Below are 22,508 nucleotides of genomic sequence, written 5' to 3' on the forward strand. Positions count from 1 at the left end.
AAACGGGTACCCAGCGGATAGCGAGTCAGGTAGTGGGTAGGATTTTATCCGGCAGGTCAAATTGCGGGTAGGCACTATCCGTGCCCGACCCGACCCGTTGTCATCCCTATTTGTAAGGTTTTCTAGAATTGTCTTGCGATGCAAGCATCTGTTGGGATTTCGTTGAGCTGTGCTATTGATCAGAGGTAAGGGAAGCTAGATACATTGTAAATTGTATTTAAACTTGTATGTGTATGATGAATTTTGTAAGTATTGTGTTATTGGAATAGAAATTAGGTTTTTAGTAGACTATTCCTATTTAAATTGACTATCTTTGAGTATGATATGTTGAAAGGTGGTTATGATCAAGAATGAAATGTTGATTTGACTGTGGTGAATTGTATTGTGTGTTATAAATTTGTTAGGAGGGTGTTTAGTTTGAGATTTAATTGATCTATGTTTGTTTTAAGTGATTTTTGAGGAAATCGGGAAGTGAAAATGAGAATTAGAGGTTAGATGCTCAATTGGTAGATTGAAGCAACTTTGGAAAGTCATATGTGACTTGCTTGAGCCCTTAAATTGGTCAAAAATGCTTCAAAAGAGGTAAACTTGATTTTGGGTCTATAAGTTGTGATTTTAAAGGTTTTGAAGTAGGAATTGGTTCATAAACACTTGAGAATGATGGTAGGAAAGTTTAGAAACGTTTAGTCATGTCTAATTAGGTATATAACACAAATTAGGATGGTTACAAGTTGGGAAAAATAGTTAGAATTGGTAAGCTTGGGTTGAGTTGCATAATTTTACAAAATTCGTGTTGTAGAATTATGCAGACTCGTTGAGCGAACAAATTCACACAACGAGTGGCCAGGGCGAGTTATTCTCTATTTGAATAATTTGCACAACGAGAAGATGCACTGTGCGAATGGTTGTGGGGTTTTCTCTCTATTTAATGATTCGCACAACGAATCAGTGCGTTAAGCACCTGATGGTGTCCTGAGGTCACTGCCAAATTTATTCGAATAATGAGGGGGTGCGCTCTATGAGTTCTTGGGGGGTCTAGACCATTGTTTGGGCTTTCGCATAGCGAATCAGGGCGTTATGTGAGTGGTTGATGTCTGGTACTACTGGAAGTTTATTCACACAGCGAGATCGGGTTGCTGTATGAGAAACCTCTGGATTCGTTATGCGAGAGTATGCACTGAGCGAATGGTCAAAGTTTTAGTTCACTATTTTCTTCTTTCTCTTAAATTGATCTAAGTGAATTGTTGAATATATTATGAAGTATGTTTAAATGTGGATTAAGGCATATAATTGATTATTGTCATGAGTATGTTTTCAAGTAAAGCTATGTGATTTCTAAGTGGTGAAAGTAAGTTTTAAATGTGGAATCTCTTGGTGAGATCCAAGTTTATTTAGAATGAAGTAGGAGCTCAGTCTTGGGGGTTATCCTGAAACTTCAATGGTCTTTCATTCTCATATAGAGATGATTGATCTATGTCGTGAGGAGTAGCAAGATGTCTTAGTCTTGGGGGCTTCCAGTACGTCTCAAGACCCGGAGCAGACTAACCTTGTGAGTGTGGTAGGGTGAAATCAGTTGGCAATGACTTTGCAAAGTAGTAGAGGCCACCACAAGTGCACAACCCGTCATACCTCGATAATCATTCTATGTCCGGACAATTAAGTCTAGGTCATAACATGTTAGGATGCTTGAACTAGTTTATCTTGTTTGAATAATGATGTGTATAAGAAATGTTATATAATTGTTTGAGTTCTTTTATATCTAGCTTACCCTTCTGTTTGTGATTGTGTTTTGTATGTGTTGTGTTCTTTCTTTTGCAATGATCATTCGGTGGGTGTGAACAAAGGGAGATAAAATTTCCCGAGAACAGGCATTGGATGATGGAGATGCTGCCTAGTAGTTAATATTAAAATAGTATTGTATATAGTTTTTGATAGTTACTTGTATATAAAATTTTAATTTTTTATGGTTATTTTGGATAACTGTAAGTATAATACTTTATATTATAGTTGAATAACTGTTTTATCTTATCATATACGTCATAACTCTTTTATATAGTTTTCACTATTTTTTTTATGTTACAATATATATATATATATATATATATATATATATATATATATATATATATTATCAATAAAATTATTTTATATTAGTTTTAATTTTTGAAAATAAGGAAAAATGATAATATTTTTAATATTACATAATTATAAAAATAAAATCAGGATTGTTTAAAATGTAATTATTTATTTAAACTCTGCTTTGTCATTTTATTTTTCATTTTAACGAAAGGTGATGAGTGAAGTTTCATACATATATACTTTTAACTAAAATAATTTTATTTATTGAAAATAATTTATTCTTTTTGACAGCATTGAAAATAGTTTAATTTAAGAATGCAAATATTCTGTTTTATGTTGTAACATTAGAGAAAATATTCCATAACAAAGAATTTATATGACAACTTATATGCATTGCTGAGCGAATTGTGGCAGACTCCAGATAGATATAAGATCAAATAAATAGTTAACTGGAAGAAATTTGTAGGCTTGATATTTTAGTTAAATATTTCACTGCAACAAGACATGTGACGTACAATGATGATCATACTTTTATTATTTTCTGAAAATTGCAATGATGAATGATGATTACGTGTGGCTTTTTAATGTATGACATACAGTATATGTGTGATCTTTGATCCAAACCACTGTTACTTGGAACACTGTAAACTTTTTGCAGGAATTTAAGAATATTAAAATTGCAGTGTTTGTTTCTTACTATTAATTGGATTCTTCGAGGGGGAAAAGAGATGCTTCGTCATCATCCACTCTCCTTTTTTGTTTTTTTGTTTCGTAAGACAGACCTACAATTTGATAAAGAAATGGAACTCAATAATTACTTTGTCTCCTCTTCATTTTCAGAGTCAGTTTCAAGATTTTAATAAATTTTGTTTCTATATACACACCAACAATTATTTTTCTTAACATAATTTTAACAGCTATCGATAATCCTATTTAAAAACTTCCATTTTATGGACTATTAATCTCACAAGTTATTGTTTAGTGCAATTTATTTATATAAAAAAATTAATAGTTGGGATTACATTATCTGAATGATGTTTTGCAAGTTCTGGAATTTTGTCAGATTATTGATAATGTTGTGGAGTTGTATTGGAACTTTTAATCTTCCAAAAAAAACACTTGAAAATTGTATTCTGATGCAATTTGCAAGGAATCTATTTCAGTTAGTTGAACCCTTATAGCTTTATTTGGAGTAATTGGTGTTCCTGCTAGTTTTTTATGAACCATTTTCAACCATCACCATCTTTTGGACTTTATTTGGTATGTTTGAGGGCCTATGAAATAAATGAAACTACTAGAAGGAAAAAGTTGAATAATGTTTTGGAATTTTTTTTTTCCAAAAAAACATTTAACAACTGTTAAAGATTAAAGAGTTCATACATATGGTTAGATGCTTAATTTGCAAAGTTGTTTAAACCATGCATTCCACGATAAAATGCTTTTAAGTATTTCAGCAAAACTATTTGTAATATTTTTAAGAAAGACAACTCTTTTAAAAAAATAACGTTTGATGACAAGAGTATTTATGCATTTATCAATAATTAACTTTGTAAGCAACTGCATTGTTTATAAATAATAGTTTTGCAAAGTTACAGGTAACTGCATTGTTTATAAATAATAGTTTTGCAAAGTTACAGGTAAATGTACAATTGTTTTATGTTGGTTCACTCAACTGAATTAGTCTAATTCTCCTCTAAGACCTATTAGAGGATTCTACTAGATTTTTAATGAGTTTATGATGGGGTATTAGCACCACTTCTAGTTACACCAATCAATCCTGATAACAACTATTATGTTGACTAAACCTAAGTATCACTCACTCCTAGTTGTGCAATATTCTTCACCTCTCCTGATATCCTTATACAATCCTAATATCTTTCTAATACGCTGCCTAGTTGAGTTTCACTCACTCCTGGTTTCCACTAAGCTGTCTAAAACTGAGTTTCATCCCGTCCTAGTTTTCACTAGACAATCCCGGTATCAACTTGATGTGTTGCCTAGTAATAGTTTAACTCAACTAAGTTAATCAACAGATGTTTGAATTCTCTTCAGAATAAGCAATCAATCAAATTGCTTACAAGTCTTAGACAATTACTCTCACAAGGAGGGTGTGTTTTCAATACAACTCTATCTAATAGACTTTATAGAATTTTCTCTCTTCTTACAAGTGTAAGTTTATAACTCTATGAAGCTTGAGAATATGATTTTTCACTAGTATGAGTATTGCTTTTCAGATATTCTTTTCGTTGTGCACGTCTATTCTCTTGATCTTCTCTTCAAGGATATTCAATTTATAGGTTTCATGGGAAAATATCCGTTAGATAGTGCTTGTTTTTTTATCTTCGGATCTTCATAGTCTTTTCGTAGGTAGCAACAATAGGTTGAAGTCAACTTACTAGAAAATACATGCTTTTTCAATACTTTAACAAAAGTAGGTTGTACAAACTTTCAATGCGACTTTTGATGGTGAGAACATTTTGTGAATGTCTTATTTGTTTCTAACATCTACTTCTAACTTGTATATGATAGAGTAGGTGATACTTGACATAAGCAATTGTAATAGTAGAGTAGATATGTATACAAACAAATATGTCCTTCTTTATTATCACTTTTGTTGTTTTGAAATGTTGTGCATTTAATGCTATTTAATGTGTGTTCAAAACAACTATATGCTTTTCAAATGTTCTATAGTTCAAGCAAGATTTGATTGTTTAAGCATTTATGAAAAAATATCAAGTAATTCATAAATGTTTCATCGTTGGACGAAGATATAGTTTTGTATCAAGGTATTGTTTAACCTATACAAGGCATTTACTAACAATGCATCTTTTAGTGATCTCATTCTATATGAGAGCGCATTTAACAATGTGTCATTCAACATATTTTTTTGGAGCATTGTTTATAGCTTGTAGCGTGTTTTTCAAAAACATCATTTAGCACAATATTTTGCAAAGTATGATGAGAACTCGTTTAATACTGTTTAGCAATGTATAACAAAAACATGTTTAACAAAACTCTTATATGATATATTGACGAATTTATTAAAATATAATTTAGTAGTACATTTACTAATATATTAGTATATCTACTAAAACTTTCCTTAAGCATCTAGATTTTACACAAAAATTTCATGGGAAGCCTTTCCTTCAACAATATTAATTTCAGAAAATACTACTTTTTCAAATACTTATTTTATTTATCGTTATTTATTAAATTTCAAATCATCAAAATGTTAAACGATCCAATTTTGACAATCTTGTCTTCATAACCTACTTATAACTTCTCCTCTTTGATTCAAAAGGCACAAATTCTTTTATTTAAATATGTAACTCTTAATTTTGGAATAATCAACCAGTTTATTTAATCTTAAAAACAAAGTGCATTCTTAGAAAAGTAATAAAAAGTAAGTAATTCTTATACAAACAGAAATTATCTACATTAATTACAATTGTAAAAAAGAAAACTTTATTTTATTGTGTGCCCGTACTTTTTAAAAAATAGTTTTCGTACCAGTTTATTGTTAATTAGCTTTTGTCTTTCTTTTAAAATTAAACAAATATTTTACAAATATAATAAATGTTTTTTCTATTAAAAATATTTTTTTTAAAAAAAAAAGCTAAAAAATATGTCATCTTAAAATAAGTTTTCAGTGATGTCAAAATAACTCAATTTATTTAATATAAATTGTTTTATCACATGTTGAATTAAAAGTGAAATAACTTAATCAGGTTAACTTCACACACCAGACCCAACAAATTAGTGAAATATATATATATATATATATATATATATATATATATATATATATATATATATATATATATATATAAAGTGAATTAACTCTATTAGGTTTATATATTTCACTAAACATTATTTTAAAAATAATAAGTAAAAATCAAAGGAAACTTTTGAGTGCATAAAAAGATAAAACATTAAATCATTAAATATTATTAAACAAAATTCTAATTTTTTAAAATATCAATAGAATTATCAATTTAACTTATAACCCATTAGTCAACTCCAATTCACTCATAAAAAAAGATTTCTTTTATTGACCAATACACAAGTTGGCTTCTCACTCATAAAATAAGATCTCTTTTATTGATCAGCACATGAGTTTGCTAAAAATATCTTTATCTCTAAAACTTCATATGAAGTAGATTAAGTTCAGAGTCAAAAAGGTTTCTTTAATTAATTTATAAATACTTTTAGAAATACAAGGAGAAGATCTTCAAATTTTTATTTTTTAATTTTACAAAATACGTCATATTGTTAATAAATAGTAAAACATAAAATTAAATATAATAAAAAATAAAAAATTTACTAAAACAATTTTGTATTTTCCGTATCTTTGTCTCATGATTTACTTCTTTTTTTTTATTCTTTAACCTGAATGAACTCAACTCAAGACCGATTCTATTTAATAATGTTGACTCATATTTAATATTAACATTTTTCCAAGCAAAACTTGAAATAGCTCAAACTAATGACTTTGTTCAAATTATATTAATTTTACAAACTATTTTGGCTAAACATTTAAAAGCAATTTTGTTTACGTTTAATTGGGTGATTGCTCATTTATGAATATAGGTTGGATTAGGGAAGAATGAATGCAATTTGCATCAAATGCAAGGGTTGATTATGCCACAATACCCTCCCAAATACAGTGCCAACTTCTCCTAATTAATAAATTATTGATTGATATCTATAATTCATCTCATATTTTAATACAATTTATGACTATTAAAATAGATCGAGTTGGCTCGCAAATTATGATTCATTTTGACAGTTCTGTCTTACATTATAACCTCTTTGATGTAAGATGTTCAACAAAAAAATTTCATTGAAAATTTCACCCGCTATTCCTCAGCTAAACATAGAGCTAGCTTTACGCAATTTCTCATCTAAAAAAAACTTACCACACACAATAATTTGTTTAACTTTTGACTTGTTTCCTTTTTAATTTCCTTCACGCAAGTGGCTTTAGTGCAATCATAGAGCTTTGTAATGATTATTTCTATCCAATTTCTAAACATGAAAGGCAGACCAAAGAGAAAACATAGATAGAAACATGTTAACTTTTTTTTTTGGTGAGACATTTGAATTGTGATTAATTTAGTCTATTTTTAATATGATTTTCAGGTGTTATAATTTTTTGTATTTTAAATAAATTTTTTATTCTCAAGCAGGTGTCAAACCTATTAAATTGTTAGGTTTTGATGAGATTAGATTTGATAAATAGAGTGTCCCATGTGTTAGTCTAAAGTGTAACCCAACAAATAACCAATTTTTGTATTGATTGTAGTAAAGAACACTCACCTAACTAATTATTAATCAAAAACTTGGCTAATTTTTGTGCTTAACGTGAACCACAAAGAACGTAAATCACAACCCTGTTTCAAACAGTTTCTATAGCTTAGCTTTAAGAAAAATAATTATTTGAAAAGATGATTATCTAACATGAGAAATATCACATGCCATTTATAGCAACTATTATATAACTTTCACTAAGTTTTAATTCACAATTAAATTGAAAGTTTCTTTCAACTAAAACATATTAAAAAAATTAAATCAACACAAAATTATTTGATAACCGTTATATATATAAAGTGATTCAATGTATAATTATTTATTTTTCTTATAATTTGTATATAAAAGTAAATATAATATATAGCTACAATTCAACCGTTAAATTTATAAAAAAAATGTATTTTGTAGAAAGTTTTAAATAATGTAATAACTAATATGTTATAAAATAATGCTTTTTAATGAAGATAAGAAAAGAGAATAAAAGATAATGGAGACTCACTTTTATGCATTGGAAAAAAAGTTTTATTTATAATCCAAAGGATACTATTCAAGGATTTTAATTCAAATAGTTAATCAATTATATGATTAATTGAAACAAATCAATCAATCAATACATGATTAATGTAGTAAATAAATGGATAATCACTTATTCCTAACACTCTTCCATGTGTGATTGATTAGAGGATGTGTCTCCTTAAAATCTTATTAGTAAGAAAATTCTTTGAAATAAAAACTTAAAGAAAGAAAAAAAGTACATCATTATTTATTCTTTAATGCAATATTGTTCATCACATATTCTATTTCTCTTCCTTATGTAAACTTATATCATTAAGACAATAGAGTTAAATCTCATGAATCAATTGATCAAAAGTACTCATTGACAAAGACTTTGAAAGATATGCTAGATTTTCACATAAACAAATCTTTTGGATCTTTATATCACCATTTCAATTTAACAATGTATTGTTGTCTTTATATATGATTGTTGATTCCATTTTTTTCAAAGATATACAAGTTTGTCGCATATGTAAAATTATAGACCTTAACCAAATATATTCATAACTTACCTCATGTAATGCTAAATTTTCTACACAATTTGACATTGTTGTTGTTATGGTTTATCACAATTTCAATTTAACAATGTACTGTTATCTTCATATATGATTGTTGATTCCATTTTTTTCGAAGATATACAAGTTTGTCGCATATGTGAAATTATAGACCTTAACCAAATATATTCATAACTTACCTTATGTGATGCTAAATTTTCTACACAATTTGACATTGTTGTTGTTATGGTTTGTTTCATAAACTGTCATGAAATCGTTATGCCACCACATGTGAACAAATATCCTCATTATGATTAGTCATTGTGCAGATCTGATAAATAACATGCATCTATATAACCCATTGAATCTAATTTTGAATCATTTTGATAAAATAAACTCATATTCATAATATCCTTAAAGTAATGAAATATATATTTTACTTCAATTGAATGTCTTTTTGAAAGGGAAGAACTATATCTTATTTAACAAATTTACAATAAATATATTATATTAGGTTGAGTATAATTAACAAAATACATTAGTGTTATTATAACACTGTGATATGGTATTCTTGATGGAAAAATTCCTCATCCTTTTCTTGAGGTCTAAAAAAACATTTACTAACGTCTAAATCTATAGCACATAAAGGATATGATTTATCCATATAGAATATTTTAAGCACCTTTATCATATAGGTCTTAAAATTAAAAAAAAAAAAACACTTTTGTTTAAATACTCAATTTATAATAAAAAGAAAAACTATTGACACAATTCTTCTTCCAGATTCTTGAATGCATGATAATTTCGTTCCTATGTACCTCTACAAAAGAAAACATCTTATTCAAATTTTGGCAACATGGATTACAACGTATATTGTTCTGCACATATATAATGTACTAAGGCCTTAAAGCTAAAACATATAGAAAACAATTCTAAATTTTGATATAATTTGTTTGGCCATTTAATATTGATTTTACTTAATTATAGGATTTAGAGAATGTTTAGCTTATTTTTATAATTTAAAAATCTATACAAATTATAAAGTGGAGCATAACTTTGTAAAGAAGAGCACCGTAGAGGATCATTCTGTTTAACTTGAAGCTAATAATAAAGTTATTTTAACAATTTTTTAATGTAGAGCGAACAAATAATAAAGTAAAAAATGTCAACTTCGGTGAAAAAAAGTTATTAAAAAGTATATAACAAGTGTTTTACCTTAATGAAAAATTTGGTTTGGTTGCTTTAAAAAAACTAAAAAAAAAAAGGTTAAATATATGTTTTAGTCCTCATATTTGTTTCTCATTCTCAATTAGGTCCTCATGTTTTTTTTTTCCCAATTGCATCCTAATATTTGTAAATTTGAGACAATTAAGCCCTCTCCGTTAACTGGAACTAACGTCGTAGGCCAATTGAGAGGGCTTAATTGTCTCAAATTTACAAATATTAGAATGTAATTGGGACAAAAAAAAACGGAGAAAGCTTAATTGTCTCAAATTACAAATATTAAGATGCAATTGGAACAAAAAAAAACATAAGGACCTAAGTGAGAACGAAGAACAAATATGAGGACTAAAACATATATTTAACAAAAAAAAAGAAAAGTAATTTGTAGAAAGGGGTTGTACAAAAGTGGAATGTTTAAACAGTTGAAAACCATCCATACATGTTTCGAATTTGGATTCTCTAATGGTTTTTTTATACTATTTCTCTGTTAATTTTAGCGTTTTAAAATATATTAAAAAGATTTTTAAAATATTAACATTAATGTATTTTTAATATTCAGTAAAAGACAGTACAAAAAAATGTCTCTAATAGAGAGAAATTGGACTCACGTTCTTCTGGTAGAGTAGTGGAAAAAACTTTACTCAAAAAACCACTTCCATATGTAGTTATGTTTTATAATCCTTCAAATTTAGGAATATTCTTATTTCAGTCTTATAATTTTTTTTAAAAAAATTAATCTCCCAAAATTTAAAAAAAAAAAGAGTTTAAGTTTTTTTTTCCATCAAATTTAATTTTTAGAGCTAAAATTATATTTAACTTAATTTAAGAGACAAATAAACGTTTTTTTCTTTCAATCAAATCCAAATTTGAGAAACTAAACATAATTAAACCTTATAAATTTTATCTTGTGTTTGTCTTCTGTTAAAAGTAAGTACATGCATTATTTGGAAAGTTGTTTTCTTATTTTTAAAAAGGTAAATTGGTGACTTTTGTAATAAGAGCCATTTAGGAAATATGCATTTTACATTGAAGAAAATTTTGTCTTTGTTGCTTTAAAAAGTGTAAACAGTAATATGTAAAAAATAAGAGATTGCACAAAAGTAGAAGGTTTTAAAAATTGAAAACACCGCTTGATAATTATGGGATTGCAATCTGAAAAACTTTCATCCAACAATGACTTCCGTATATTATTATAGATGATGTGGAACTTTTCCTAAAGGCTTTCTTCACTTGAATGGATTTGAGAAAGAATAAGTGAGAAGATTTGAAAGTAATTTCTTTTTTGTTATTTATTTAAATAGATTTAAAGGTAAGTGAAAGTAGATTTGAAAATAAAATTTGTGAGAATTAGTGTAGGATTTAATTTATGTGACAAATTAAAAAAATTTACTTCTAAATTCACTCTCACTTCAAAATCTATTCAAATAAACAACAAAAAATTTTATCATCAAATACTCTCAATTACTCTTCTCCAAATCCACTCAAGTGAACAGGATGTAAACGCTATCTTCAATGACAGGCTTAAAAGAACTTCGAGATTTCGATAAGTAACTCATCATTTTGTCTCCAAGCAGAATATCAAAGTATCAAGCATAAGTCACATTGCTTGCAATAACCTGCTGCTTAATGTGCATTTTTGTTTGTGCTCAGTTTGGCCAAATCGTTTTCATTTCTCAAAAAGCACTCATGATTCTAACAAAAATATGCAATTGTTTCTGTAAAATAAGTTGAATATAACACATTACTTTTGCTCAGATTTAAGGAATTGATTTCCAGTTGCTTATAAATTTCATTTTCTGCTGACTGCTAATCACGATAATCAATACAAATTTCGTAGTCATCAGCAGCTAACAATAGATATGATGTTACCTACATGGATTTAGTGAGCATAGTAAATTTAGCGCCTGTTCAAATGTCCAATATCTGAAAGTCGAGGAACTACAACAGGTACACCTCGGGCCTTCTCAAGTGCAATACTTATCCTCAATGGTCTGCCCAACAGTGCCTGTAAAGAAAACATCACCTTCAGAAGGAAATTCAACAGGAAATGATATAATATGGTATTCTTTATGTCTGACCTTTCCATCCATTGCTTCCTTTGCACATTTTGCATCATCTTCATTCGAAAAAATGACAAATCCAAAGCCTCTAGACCTGCCACTGTCTTTATCATACACTATCCTCACTACAAGAAAAGGTCTCCAATAATTTAGAGCAGAAGATCAAGACAGTAACAGATTAAGGATACCAAAGTTGTATACTGAAAAGGAACATCAGATGATGGAAAAAATATAAGAGGTGCATAACATGTTCACAGAACAGGTAAAAGACAACTAAAAGCTCTCGATATACACAATGTCAAACCTAAGCATAGCTTATTTTCATCATCAGACTCGCAGAAAAGCTAATCAACTCTGTTCCCAATTGTGTAATTCTTCGTTGAACAAACTTCCACGTCCTGTTGCCCGAGTTTCTCTTTTGTGTAAGCAAATTCGCTCCTAACATTTTACATGGCACAACCTTTGGGTTTCGAAGCAGTTCATACCTCCTTAATTTTTTTAGTCAAGTTTAGGGCGCAGGAAATTAGAAAACAGTTGTTTATTAGAAATTTTAGGATTAAGTGAACAAAATAAGTTTTATATTAGAAAATGTTGGATGACAGTTATTTGTGAAAATAATGTATTTGGAGTGTGTGTGTACACACACACACTAGGGGAAACATAGGGCCTTGTTGCACCGTGTCCACATTTCTTCTGTTATACAATAAAAAATAGTTACCAAAAGTGGTTTTTTAAAAAATAATAACCCCTTTATTTATTGATACCAAATGTAACTTCTTTATATAGATACCATTACTGAATTCTAATCCCGTTATTTATTGTTATAAATTACAGAAGTTTGTGTAATAGGGAATGGAGAATTATTTGTAGTTTGAGGACAGAGAATACTCTCTGTGGGAAACTTTTGTCTCTAGGACGGCTAGTGCATTGATGCATTGTATGTGTTATAGGTGAATTCTGTCTCTAGGACAGTAAGTCTAGTGCTCCAGTTGATGCGGGACTAACCCACCTCTCTCGAGATTGCAATTAAGGCAACCCCGAAGAGGCCAAACCTAAGGCAGAATAGGGGTGACCACAATTAAGGTGGCTTTCAAAATTCCCATCACACTTACGACTACTACCTTGGAAGGTGGCAAAGGAAGGTGGCCCAATAATAGGCTTTAATACTATCTTAAAAATTGGACACGGGGCTTAACTCAACCCCATAATGAGAATGATACAAATCAATTGAGTTCAACTTCTCTCTAAATTGGATTTCTCTTGAGCTTTGTTGCCACCGCATTCAACTTTTCCATACCAAGAACCAATCAAAGGAGTTTGAACAACAACTCGAGCCAAAATAATTCCAATTCAATTGCTATAAACCCTAGTCAAATTCAACCAGTCCCAATTTTGTTCATTAGGATGAAAATCCTACTATGCAGAGACTCTAGATTGTCCTCCGCTAACAAGTGGAAATTACAACAATTGTGCTCCTTCATTAGATGTTTGCTTATTCCGAAGAACCAACTCAAATTTGTTGACAGAAGCATTCAAATGTTAGATAAGTTTGATCAGATTTATGACCTCTGGAAGAGATGCAACAATTTGGTAATCTCCTGGATCTTGAAATTTGTATCACCTTCAATTTTTGAAACTATAGTTTACACTGATCTTGCCTATGATGCATGGAGGGAACTTTAAGAGAGATTCCCTCACGGAAATTTGGTAAGAGTTACAGAAATTGGACGAGAAATGTATGCTTTCAAGCAAACTTTTTTGCCAGGCACAGATTATTTCAATGAACATAAGATTTCTGGAAGTGACAGATTGACTACATGGATCACACTACAGTTGCTCCGATTAATAACTAAAGCTTCAAAAATATTATTTAGCCTAAGATCTCCCTTGACTTCCTCTAACACCTTTCTCTTGACCTACTCATAGGATAAGAATCAAACAATCTATACTTCGGGCACCTATGTGACCTTTTGTACATGTCTAAAATGAAGGATATCTAGTAAACTAAGTTTATAGCAGTTCAAAGAGACACAGCTTATATCCTTGGGTTGCTGCATCTACAGATATCAGCCAGGTCCTCATTTGTCTATCTGATAAAGACAATGTTGACTGGACTGAGCAAGTGTGTCCTTTTATCTTTGTCCCAAAAATACAATAGCATTCCTACCATGTCAATTAAAATGACAAATGATGATGTTTTTAACGCTGGATCTGCTGGTGATGTGAAAATTTCAGCAATTTATTCCTGAGGATGGGTTAATTGTGCCAGCTACAGTTCTATTTTAACGTGGTGATCACAGCTTGCAAAATAAGCACATAGCAGATTTTTATTAGCTGAAAATGCATGTCCAATTCAGTACTTACAACTGAGGATGATTGGTTTGGCGAGCTTGACCAAGGACTCTATCACTTAGATCATTGTTGGGTGGGATCTCACATCAAGGCAGCACACATTTCAAAATACAGGAAGGGTAGACATGGAAAGGGCCTCTTCTTTCCGCATTCCTCTTCCTTGCAGACATTGCATTTCTGTGATGCAAATTGGGTGGATTTCTGGATACTAGGGGTCTCTGACCCATCCCACTAACTCAGCCTGGCCCAAAGGGACTCCTGACGGGGGCAACTTCTGCCGGCACCTCCATAGTTTCAACTGGCACCCCATAAACTTTAACATTCCAAATTTATCTTCTAGTTTAGGATTTTCATTTTTAGTTCCAAGTTTAGTCCAAAATATAAAAAATACATTCCAGATTACACAATCTAAAATACAAAAATAAAAAATGCATTCTGGGCTGCACGATCCGTAATACCAAAAATATATTCCAAATTGTATAGTCTGGAATACAAAAAATGCATTATGGATTGCACAATCCAAAATACCAATTTTTCATTCCAGATGGCACCATTTATAATGTGCTTTTAAATAGACATAAAGAAGATGAGGAGAGATCTGAAATGTGATTTTCAATAACCAGGTCTTGTCTTGTCCTAAATATTGTTGAGTCTTGACAAGGTTGGGTTTTCAAAAATAACCCTATTAAAACTTTGGGCCGAGTAGGAACATAAGTTAATCCATCCCAATCCATACCATGTACACTCCTACTACATGTTCATGCCTCGGTTACAGGTTGTTGCTTCTTCTTGGGAGAATCTTTGTTATGTTGGCGGTCTACAAGACCAACTATAGCTCGTTCTTCATCAGTGACACAGTATCACGCTCTTGCCCTCTCACCTGCAAACTGCAGTCGTTACATTATCTCCTCTACATGTCACTTGTGTCAAGCAACCTGTTCAATGCAGCGACAGTAAGTGTGCACACTGCATTGCTGCAAACCCGGTATTTGATGAATGCGCCAAACAGACGATGACAGTCACATCGTTCAGGAGAAACATATTGCAATCCTCATGAATTTTATATCCATTTCTACCAGTGACCAGACTACTCATGTCTTCTACAAGAATCTCCGTCCTTATTACCTACCGTCAGTAGGTTTCTAAGCTCGGAATGGTCAATATTAACCAATCCTCCGCTAGCGGGGTATTCCAAGATGAAAAACAGAAACGGGGAAAAGGAGGGAATTAGTTTGTTAATTGAATCGTCCATTACTAAAATCGGTTAGCTACTAATTTTTCCCCTGCACACAAACCCATATGCCAGTACATCACTGATTGATGAGAATAACACAAACCAATTGAGTTAAACTTTCTCTCCAAATTAATTTTACAAAGGGGCATTTACGCAAGCAGACATTAGAATTTTGGTGCACGTGTTAACATGTATGTATGCATGCATGACCTTTTTGTCCCATTCACTTGGGTGAACGCGAGCTCATTACAAGTGCAACTCACATGACAGTATGCTAAATTTGTGAGAAGAGAAAAAAAAAATTGATCAAATGCAGATGAAATACAATAACAAGGAAGGAAAAATTGAACAGAGCCAAAAGAAAAAAAAAAATAATGGATAGGTATAAAGAGAATCAAGGTTTCAAAGTGTGGTTAGCAAGTTATCCGCTTTTGCCTGCGATTGGGAAGCCACAAGGCAAGACAACCAGAACCTAAAACATCTACGGTGATTCTGGAATGGTGGAAAGAAAAGGAGGGAGCAGAGAGAAATTATATGATGATATCAGAGTCTTATGAGCATGAAACAGCATGATCCCTCAATCCCGTTTAAACACGCTATTAAATTTGATATTTTAAAAAATTACACTTCTAGACAGCCGTAAGTCCCAACGGTCGCAACAACACTTCAGTGAGACAAAACGTCGAACACGTAGCTTCGTGTCAGAAACATGGGTAAAAGACAAAGACCTAGAAAAACGTTAAGGCGCATATTACCTTCGGTGACGTCTCCGAAGGAAGAGAAAGCGTCTTTGAGCGACTTCTCGTCCACTGACCATGACAACCCTGAAAGAACCTCAGAGTCAATAAAAACAAAGGAATGAGCATAAGAGAGAGAGAGGGAGAGAGAGGGACCTCCAACAAAGAGCTTGTTGGATGAAGGATGAGAGGGTGAAGAACAGTAGAATCGGTATTGAATTTGAGGAAGAGGAACGCGGAACCTTGTCGAAATGGCTGTAGCAACAAAAGCCAGCAGAGATTTGCTCATATTTCCAAATCAAAGGCCGAGTCTCTGTTTTTACATCTCAAACAAAGCTTTTGGTTTCGCACTTATTTTTTTAGCTATGATTTTAGTTTTTCAAAGGGGTCATTTTAGGTTTTACCCTTCAAATTTTTTAAAGATAGTTCGTCAAAATACAATAAAAACCATAGTATTAATTTCAAAACATTAAATTTAAGAGACTAAATTAGTTTTAAATGTTAAAAAATTAAACTTTAAATCTTAAAAAATAATTTTATTTTCTTGAATTTAATATATATTGACTAAAATAAACCTTTTCTTTTTAATCTTGAGAGAATAAAAGAATATTTTTAAATTTGATTGAAAACACAGTCAAACCTTTTTAAACTGAAACACAACAGCTAAATTAATAGAAAGGCATTCAAGTCACAGAGAATAATGGATAAGCCTGTAGAACCAGTAAATAAGTGGGGGAGTTCTACTGTAAAGTTTGAGTAAAGTTTAAGAATAATTAGATGAAAAAAAAGCATATCTTCTTTACTACATATGACTTTGATATAAAAGTAAAAAATAACTTACCAACTAAATATATATGATGAGACTACATTATTTTTTATATGTATTAAATAATATTTAATATACAATGATGATTTTCTTTATTTTTATTAGTTAATAGATTATGATAATAATAGTTATTGTATTATTCCATTTCTTCTTTTATATTATTTGAGGTATTAAAAGAATCTCAATATCTCTTAAAAGATTTTTATTCAAAACATATTTTATTATTGTTTTATTCAAAAGAAGTCCATTATTGTTCTAAGTTAACTTCAATTACTTGATAACACCTTAATCCTTCAATAAATTTGTTCTTTAAGAAAGATTTGGTCTAAAAATGACCATAAAATCTCCTAAATTTCTGTCACTGAGACTAAATCTAATTGAAATGGACTTAAATTAATAAAGATATATTTTTTGTTTACATGATAAATTTATAGCACAACAGACAAAAAGAAAATTCGAAATAAAAAGAAATATAGCTTATGCAACTTCTCAAGAGTTTCATCTCAATTTATGAAAAAAATTATTTTTGTTTATTTATTAGTGGAAATACAAGCATGATAATTTTCGTGTCCTAATCATTGTATATTCTTAAAAGAAAGTGTTTGAAAATATCACAAACGTGTGTTGTCATGTTATAAGGTGAAGGGAAAATATTAAGATAAGTTGTTATATGAGAAAGGTTGTTGATATCTTTTAGTCATTTGGAGGTGCTTCTTTGTTAATAAAAATGACTTTAAACCTCAAATGACATAGAAATGAGAAGAAATATGATAGATGGCTTCGTTGTTCTACTAATTCTTTCTAATGGAAGAACATTGATAATCATTTTCCCCGTAAGAGTTAATGAAGTGTTTAGGCTAGCACAAATGGAACCAACCTTTTTGATAATTTATATATCAATCATAATTCTTGACACTTGTTGCTAGTTATTTACATCTTATATCTAGGTTACACATGAAGAAAAAAATATTAAATGTTATTCATGATAATTTCTAGTTCTTGACATTTAGAAAATGAAATATATGTTTATTTTACTTCACTAATTAAAGATTTATAATTATTAGAAAATGATATTTAAGTCTTTAATAATATATTAAAAAGCTATCGTACATATTATATGTTGAGAAAATATTTAATGGACATTAAAAAACGAAATTTTTCTTAAATAGAAGGACATTCAAATTTAAAAAAATGAAAAAAAAAACAATATATCAACTTTTTTTTAGAGATATCAAACATTTGACTATGAAATTTATTGGAGAAGAAGTCCATCTTCTTTAATCTTCTGTATTAGAACAAATTAGAAGTCCGATTGTGTATAAATATGATATTTAGAGAAATGTGTTTATATATTTGTTGATTTTAAAATAAGAGAATTATTTTTATATTTAGTTTGTGGAAGGATATTGATATCACGCTCAAGAAAAATGAGAAGGTGAATGATAAGTCATGGTATTAATAGTCAAAGGTTACATATAAGACTAAATTTATAACTCAAAACTCTAAAGTTCTCACACTACAAAGTTCTCACAAAGAGAAAACTAAATTTTCCTCCTAATTATCTATTTGTATCATTTTACAAGTGTGTCCTTTTACATGATGAATTAGACAATATATTTCTAATTTTGCATGGAGTGATATTGAATAGCCACAAATAACTAACACCTTCTAATGTTGTCTTTAACAAATCATCATCTTCCATATTGAATAAAAAAAGATTAAAAAATTGTCAAAAAAACTAAAAAGTAATTTGACATCTTTAGAATCATGTTGCAACTAGGGTCAAGACAAGACAACGAAAATAATTTAAAAAATATAAAGAAGTTGTCACCATATTTTATTTTAAAAACCTATAAAAAAAAACCATAAACATAAAACATCATATGTAAAAATTAGATTTTTATTCAGGAATCAGTTACCCATAGGAAATATATTAGAATCCTAAAACTCTCATCTAAAGATGATACCTTTGATGAAATGTAGAAATACCAATGTAATGGTTAAAATATTTATTTTCCCTAAAATAATAAACAATTTTTATATTTTTTATTGAGAAAATACTTTTAAAAATATTTATTTAGACCTAATAAGGTTTGACCTTATTCAGGTGTATATGGAAAATCAAGATTACAAAGTCCTTTAAATTATTTAGAAAATGATTTTGAAAACTTTATAATTTTGAAAATAAATATGACATTGATTGACCTCGGTCATATGTAACTCCATCGAGAATGGAAGATCAATCAACGTAATTCTTATTGAAATCTTTTTGTTTGAAAATGTTAATATATTAACTTTTTAAAATTTTATGTTTTTGATATTTTTTTACAAGATACAATCATACTAATACTAAAATCTTTACAAGATAACATGGATGACATTCTGACATCCATAACCATTACTAATTTTAAAAGTTGTCTGTTTTCTTTTAAAAAAAATATTTATAAAACATATAAACATACATTAGAATGTAACCTTGAAAAGTATTAAAGTAAAATGGGTTTAATACAATAAGTCCCAAAAAAGTAGACCTAAACTTAAGAGATAAACAATAATTTAATAATATTAAATTTGCATTAAATGGTGATCCCATTTATAACTTAAAACATAAAATAGTTATACATACAATGTATATGTATTTTAAGATTTACAACTAATTAAGAATTAAATATGCAAAACCAAAGTCAAGAAATTTATTTGGAATATTTTAAAACTAAACTCGTCAATCTTTCTCATGACTTCACTTAAATATATGTCTAAAATTTCATTAACACTCAAGTCTCTAATGTAGTCCACATCTTTGGTTCAATTATTTTAAAGTTGAAGTCACTAACCGTTGTCACCATTTTAGTTGAATTATTCTAAAGTTGAAGTTGCCAACCATTCCCACGACTTTAGTTCAAATTTTTTTTGCAGATTGGAGTCACCAACCTTAAGTATGACTTTAGTTAGTAGAAGTTGTCAAATATTAATATGACTTGTATTGAACATTATTTTTAACATAAGTCGCAAAAAGCTTTCAGGTCTTTATGAAGTTGATCTAAGTTTAAATGTCGAAGGAATAATTTGTCAAAAACCAAATTGGTGCATAACCCTATCAACTTAGTAGAATTCAATTGTGACAAAACAAATAAGAGGATTTCGGGCTCGATAAACCACAAAATCTAACATTAATCAATGGAACAACATCCTTCATGATATAAGGAATTTAGATGAACTGCAATAAGTTTCGTACATATTAGATAAAAATATTTTAAAAAATTACATGAAAAGTTTGACTAAAAACCTCTGTCGGGTGCATCCTGTTAAGAATCATAGATTCGATTACTGTCTTAATGACAGTTGGTTACTGTCTTAATGACAGTTTGTTTTTCTGTTTTCTTATTTTATCTTTGTTTCCCCTTCCCCACTCCTTTTGATTGTAACACAAAACACAAAATCATTGTAATAAAATCAGATTTCACAGAAACAAGGAAAGATAGAGTTTTTCTTACTCTTCTCGTTATCCCTTTCATTTTTGTCTTCTTGGTCGCCACCGTCCACCGCCTCTAGGATCGCCGGACGTCCTCCGTCTTCATCATCGGATTTCTCATCACTGGAGCTCTCTTCTCTCTCCTCACTCTCGGTAAAGCTTTACTGATTTGAGGTAAAGCCTCTGACCCCATCCACTCTATTATCTCCTACGGGCCATGGGTCATTGAGCTGAATATTCAAGTGCACAGTATTGGGCTTTTACCAATATGGTATCAGAGCAGGTCTAGTACCTGCTCTGCTTCCGCTGCCTTCATAGTTAATCTTGATATCTTCTTGGACTGTTTCTTGCTCTTCTTTAATGGAACAAATGGATCAATCTTGCAACCCATCTAGTCCTTATTATCTGCACCCAGGAGAAAACCCAGGACTTATGCTCGTTACACAGGTTCTGAATGAAAACAACTACTCTTCTTGGAGTAGAAGTATGAGGAGAGCCTTGCTTTCCAAGAATAAAATAAAGTTTGTTGATGGGTCCATAAAGAAACCCCAGAAAACTGATACACTGTTTGATGCATGGGAAAGGTGCAACATGATGATTTTATCTTGGATAACAAAGGCTCTTTCACCACACATTGCTGAAAGCGTCATATATGCTGAAGAAGCTAAGGATTTATGGGATGAACTGAAAGAAAGGTTCTCTAAAGGTGATTATTTCAAGATTTCAGACCTGCTTCAGGATATACATTCTATCAAACAAGGAGAAAGGGGAGTGAGCCAGTTCTTCACAGATCTGAAGATTCTGTGGGAAGAGTTAGAGTCCCTAAGACCCATACCAACCTGCACATGCCAGGTCCCATGTAGCTGTGATCTTTCAAGGATATTCTTGAAGTACAGAGAAATGGAACATGTGATATGTTTCTTAAAAGGTCTTAATGATTCTTACAGTACAATCAGAACACAAATTCACCTCATGGATCCTCTTCCCAATATCAATAGGGTCTTCTCTCTTATTATGCAACAAGAAAGACAAGAAAAGCAAGGTGTTGTTGATATCAAAGCTCTAGCCAGTATGACTGACAGAAACAATCAATGGAGAAACCAGGGAAACCAAGGAAGAGGTTATGGAACCCGTGGTCAAGGAAGAGGAAGGGGAAGAAATCCTAACTATGGCAAACAATGTTCATATTGTAACAAAATGAATCACACCATAGACGAGTGTTATTCTAAGCACGGGTATCCACCGTGGTACAAGAAAGGAGACAACAACCAAGAAAAGAGGAGTGACTGGAGTTCTGTGAATATTTGTCAGAACAGTACCGAACCAGAAGGGACTCAAAACACACAACAGACTGGTAATAGCAATGTTTTTAATTCATTCACAACTGAACAAATGGAAAAACTTCTCAGAATGATAGATAGAGCTGATGAATCCTCTCACAAAATCAATCAAGTTTAAAGGAATGAGACTGAAAATAGACAAGGTAATCTTTCTTGGATAATTGACACAGGTGCCACAGATCATGTGACACATGATAAAAGAAATTTTGTTACTTTTTATAAAATCAGACCTGTTTCTATTAAACTGCCAAATAATACTACTCTCACAGCATAGCACGCAGGAATAGTGCAGTTTTCATAGGACTTTATCATTTTCAATGTGCTCTATATTCCTGAATTTTGTTTTAATCTAATTTCTGTTCAAAGTCTTATTAAAGACTTGGACTGTAACCTAACTTTTTCCTCTAAGACTTGTTAGATAAGGGAGAACCATACATTGAAGATGATTGGATGTGCTGATTCTTGGGAAGGACTCTATTACTTGCAAGCTTTTCCTAAACCTGATCAAAGATACACTTTAAAGTCTACTTTTTCTTGTAAGAATGTAGATGTTAGTATGTGGCACTATAGATTAGGCCACCCAGGAGATAGGGTTGTAAAACAGATTAGTGATAATTTTCCCTATGTTAAAATTGACACTGATTTTGTATGTGACACCTGCCATTATGCTAAACAGCGGAAATTGCCTTTCTCCAAAAGTGCTTCTATTACTACCGAATGTTTTGAAATTCTTGTGATATTTGGGGCCCTCTAAACACTATCTCTGTTCATGGTCATAAGTACTTCCTCACCATAGTTGATGATTACAGTAGACACACATGGGTG

At 30.4% G+C, this 22,508-nt stretch overlaps 2 protein-coding genes across 2 annotated transcripts; one reads left to right on the top strand and one right to left on the bottom strand.

Moving 5' to 3' along the window:
- Nucleotides 1–11,295: 11,295 nt before the first annotated feature.
- Nucleotides 11,296–16,420, bottom strand: LOC106767233 (glycine-rich RNA-binding protein 4, mitochondrial). Its single transcript, XM_014652078.2, has 4 exons — nt 16,202–16,420; nt 16,064–16,132; nt 11,741–11,847; nt 11,296–11,667 (listed from the first exon to the last, which is right to left on the bottom strand). The coding sequence occupies exons 1-4, from the start codon at nt 16,332–16,334 to the stop codon at nt 11,560–11,562; spliced, it is 417 nt and encodes a 138-aa protein (XP_014507564.1). The 5' UTR covers nt 16,335–16,420; the 3' UTR covers nt 11,296–11,559.
- Nucleotides 16,421–20,775: 4,355 nt separating this feature from the next.
- LOC106766241 lies at nt 20,776–21,801 on the top strand. The gene has a single exon (XM_014650986.1). The coding sequence runs from the start codon at nt 20,776–20,778 to the stop codon at nt 21,799–21,801; it is 1,026 nt and encodes a 341-aa protein (XP_014506472.1).
- The last annotated feature ends 707 nt before the right edge of the window (nt 21,802–22,508 follow it).

This window comes from Vigna radiata, chromosome 7 (assembly GCF_000741045.1).
Source record: "Vigna radiata var. radiata cultivar VC1973A chromosome 7, Vradiata_ver6, whole genome shotgun sequence".
Classification (NCBI taxonomy): Eukaryota; Viridiplantae; Streptophyta; class Magnoliopsida; order Fabales; family Fabaceae; genus Vigna; species Vigna radiata.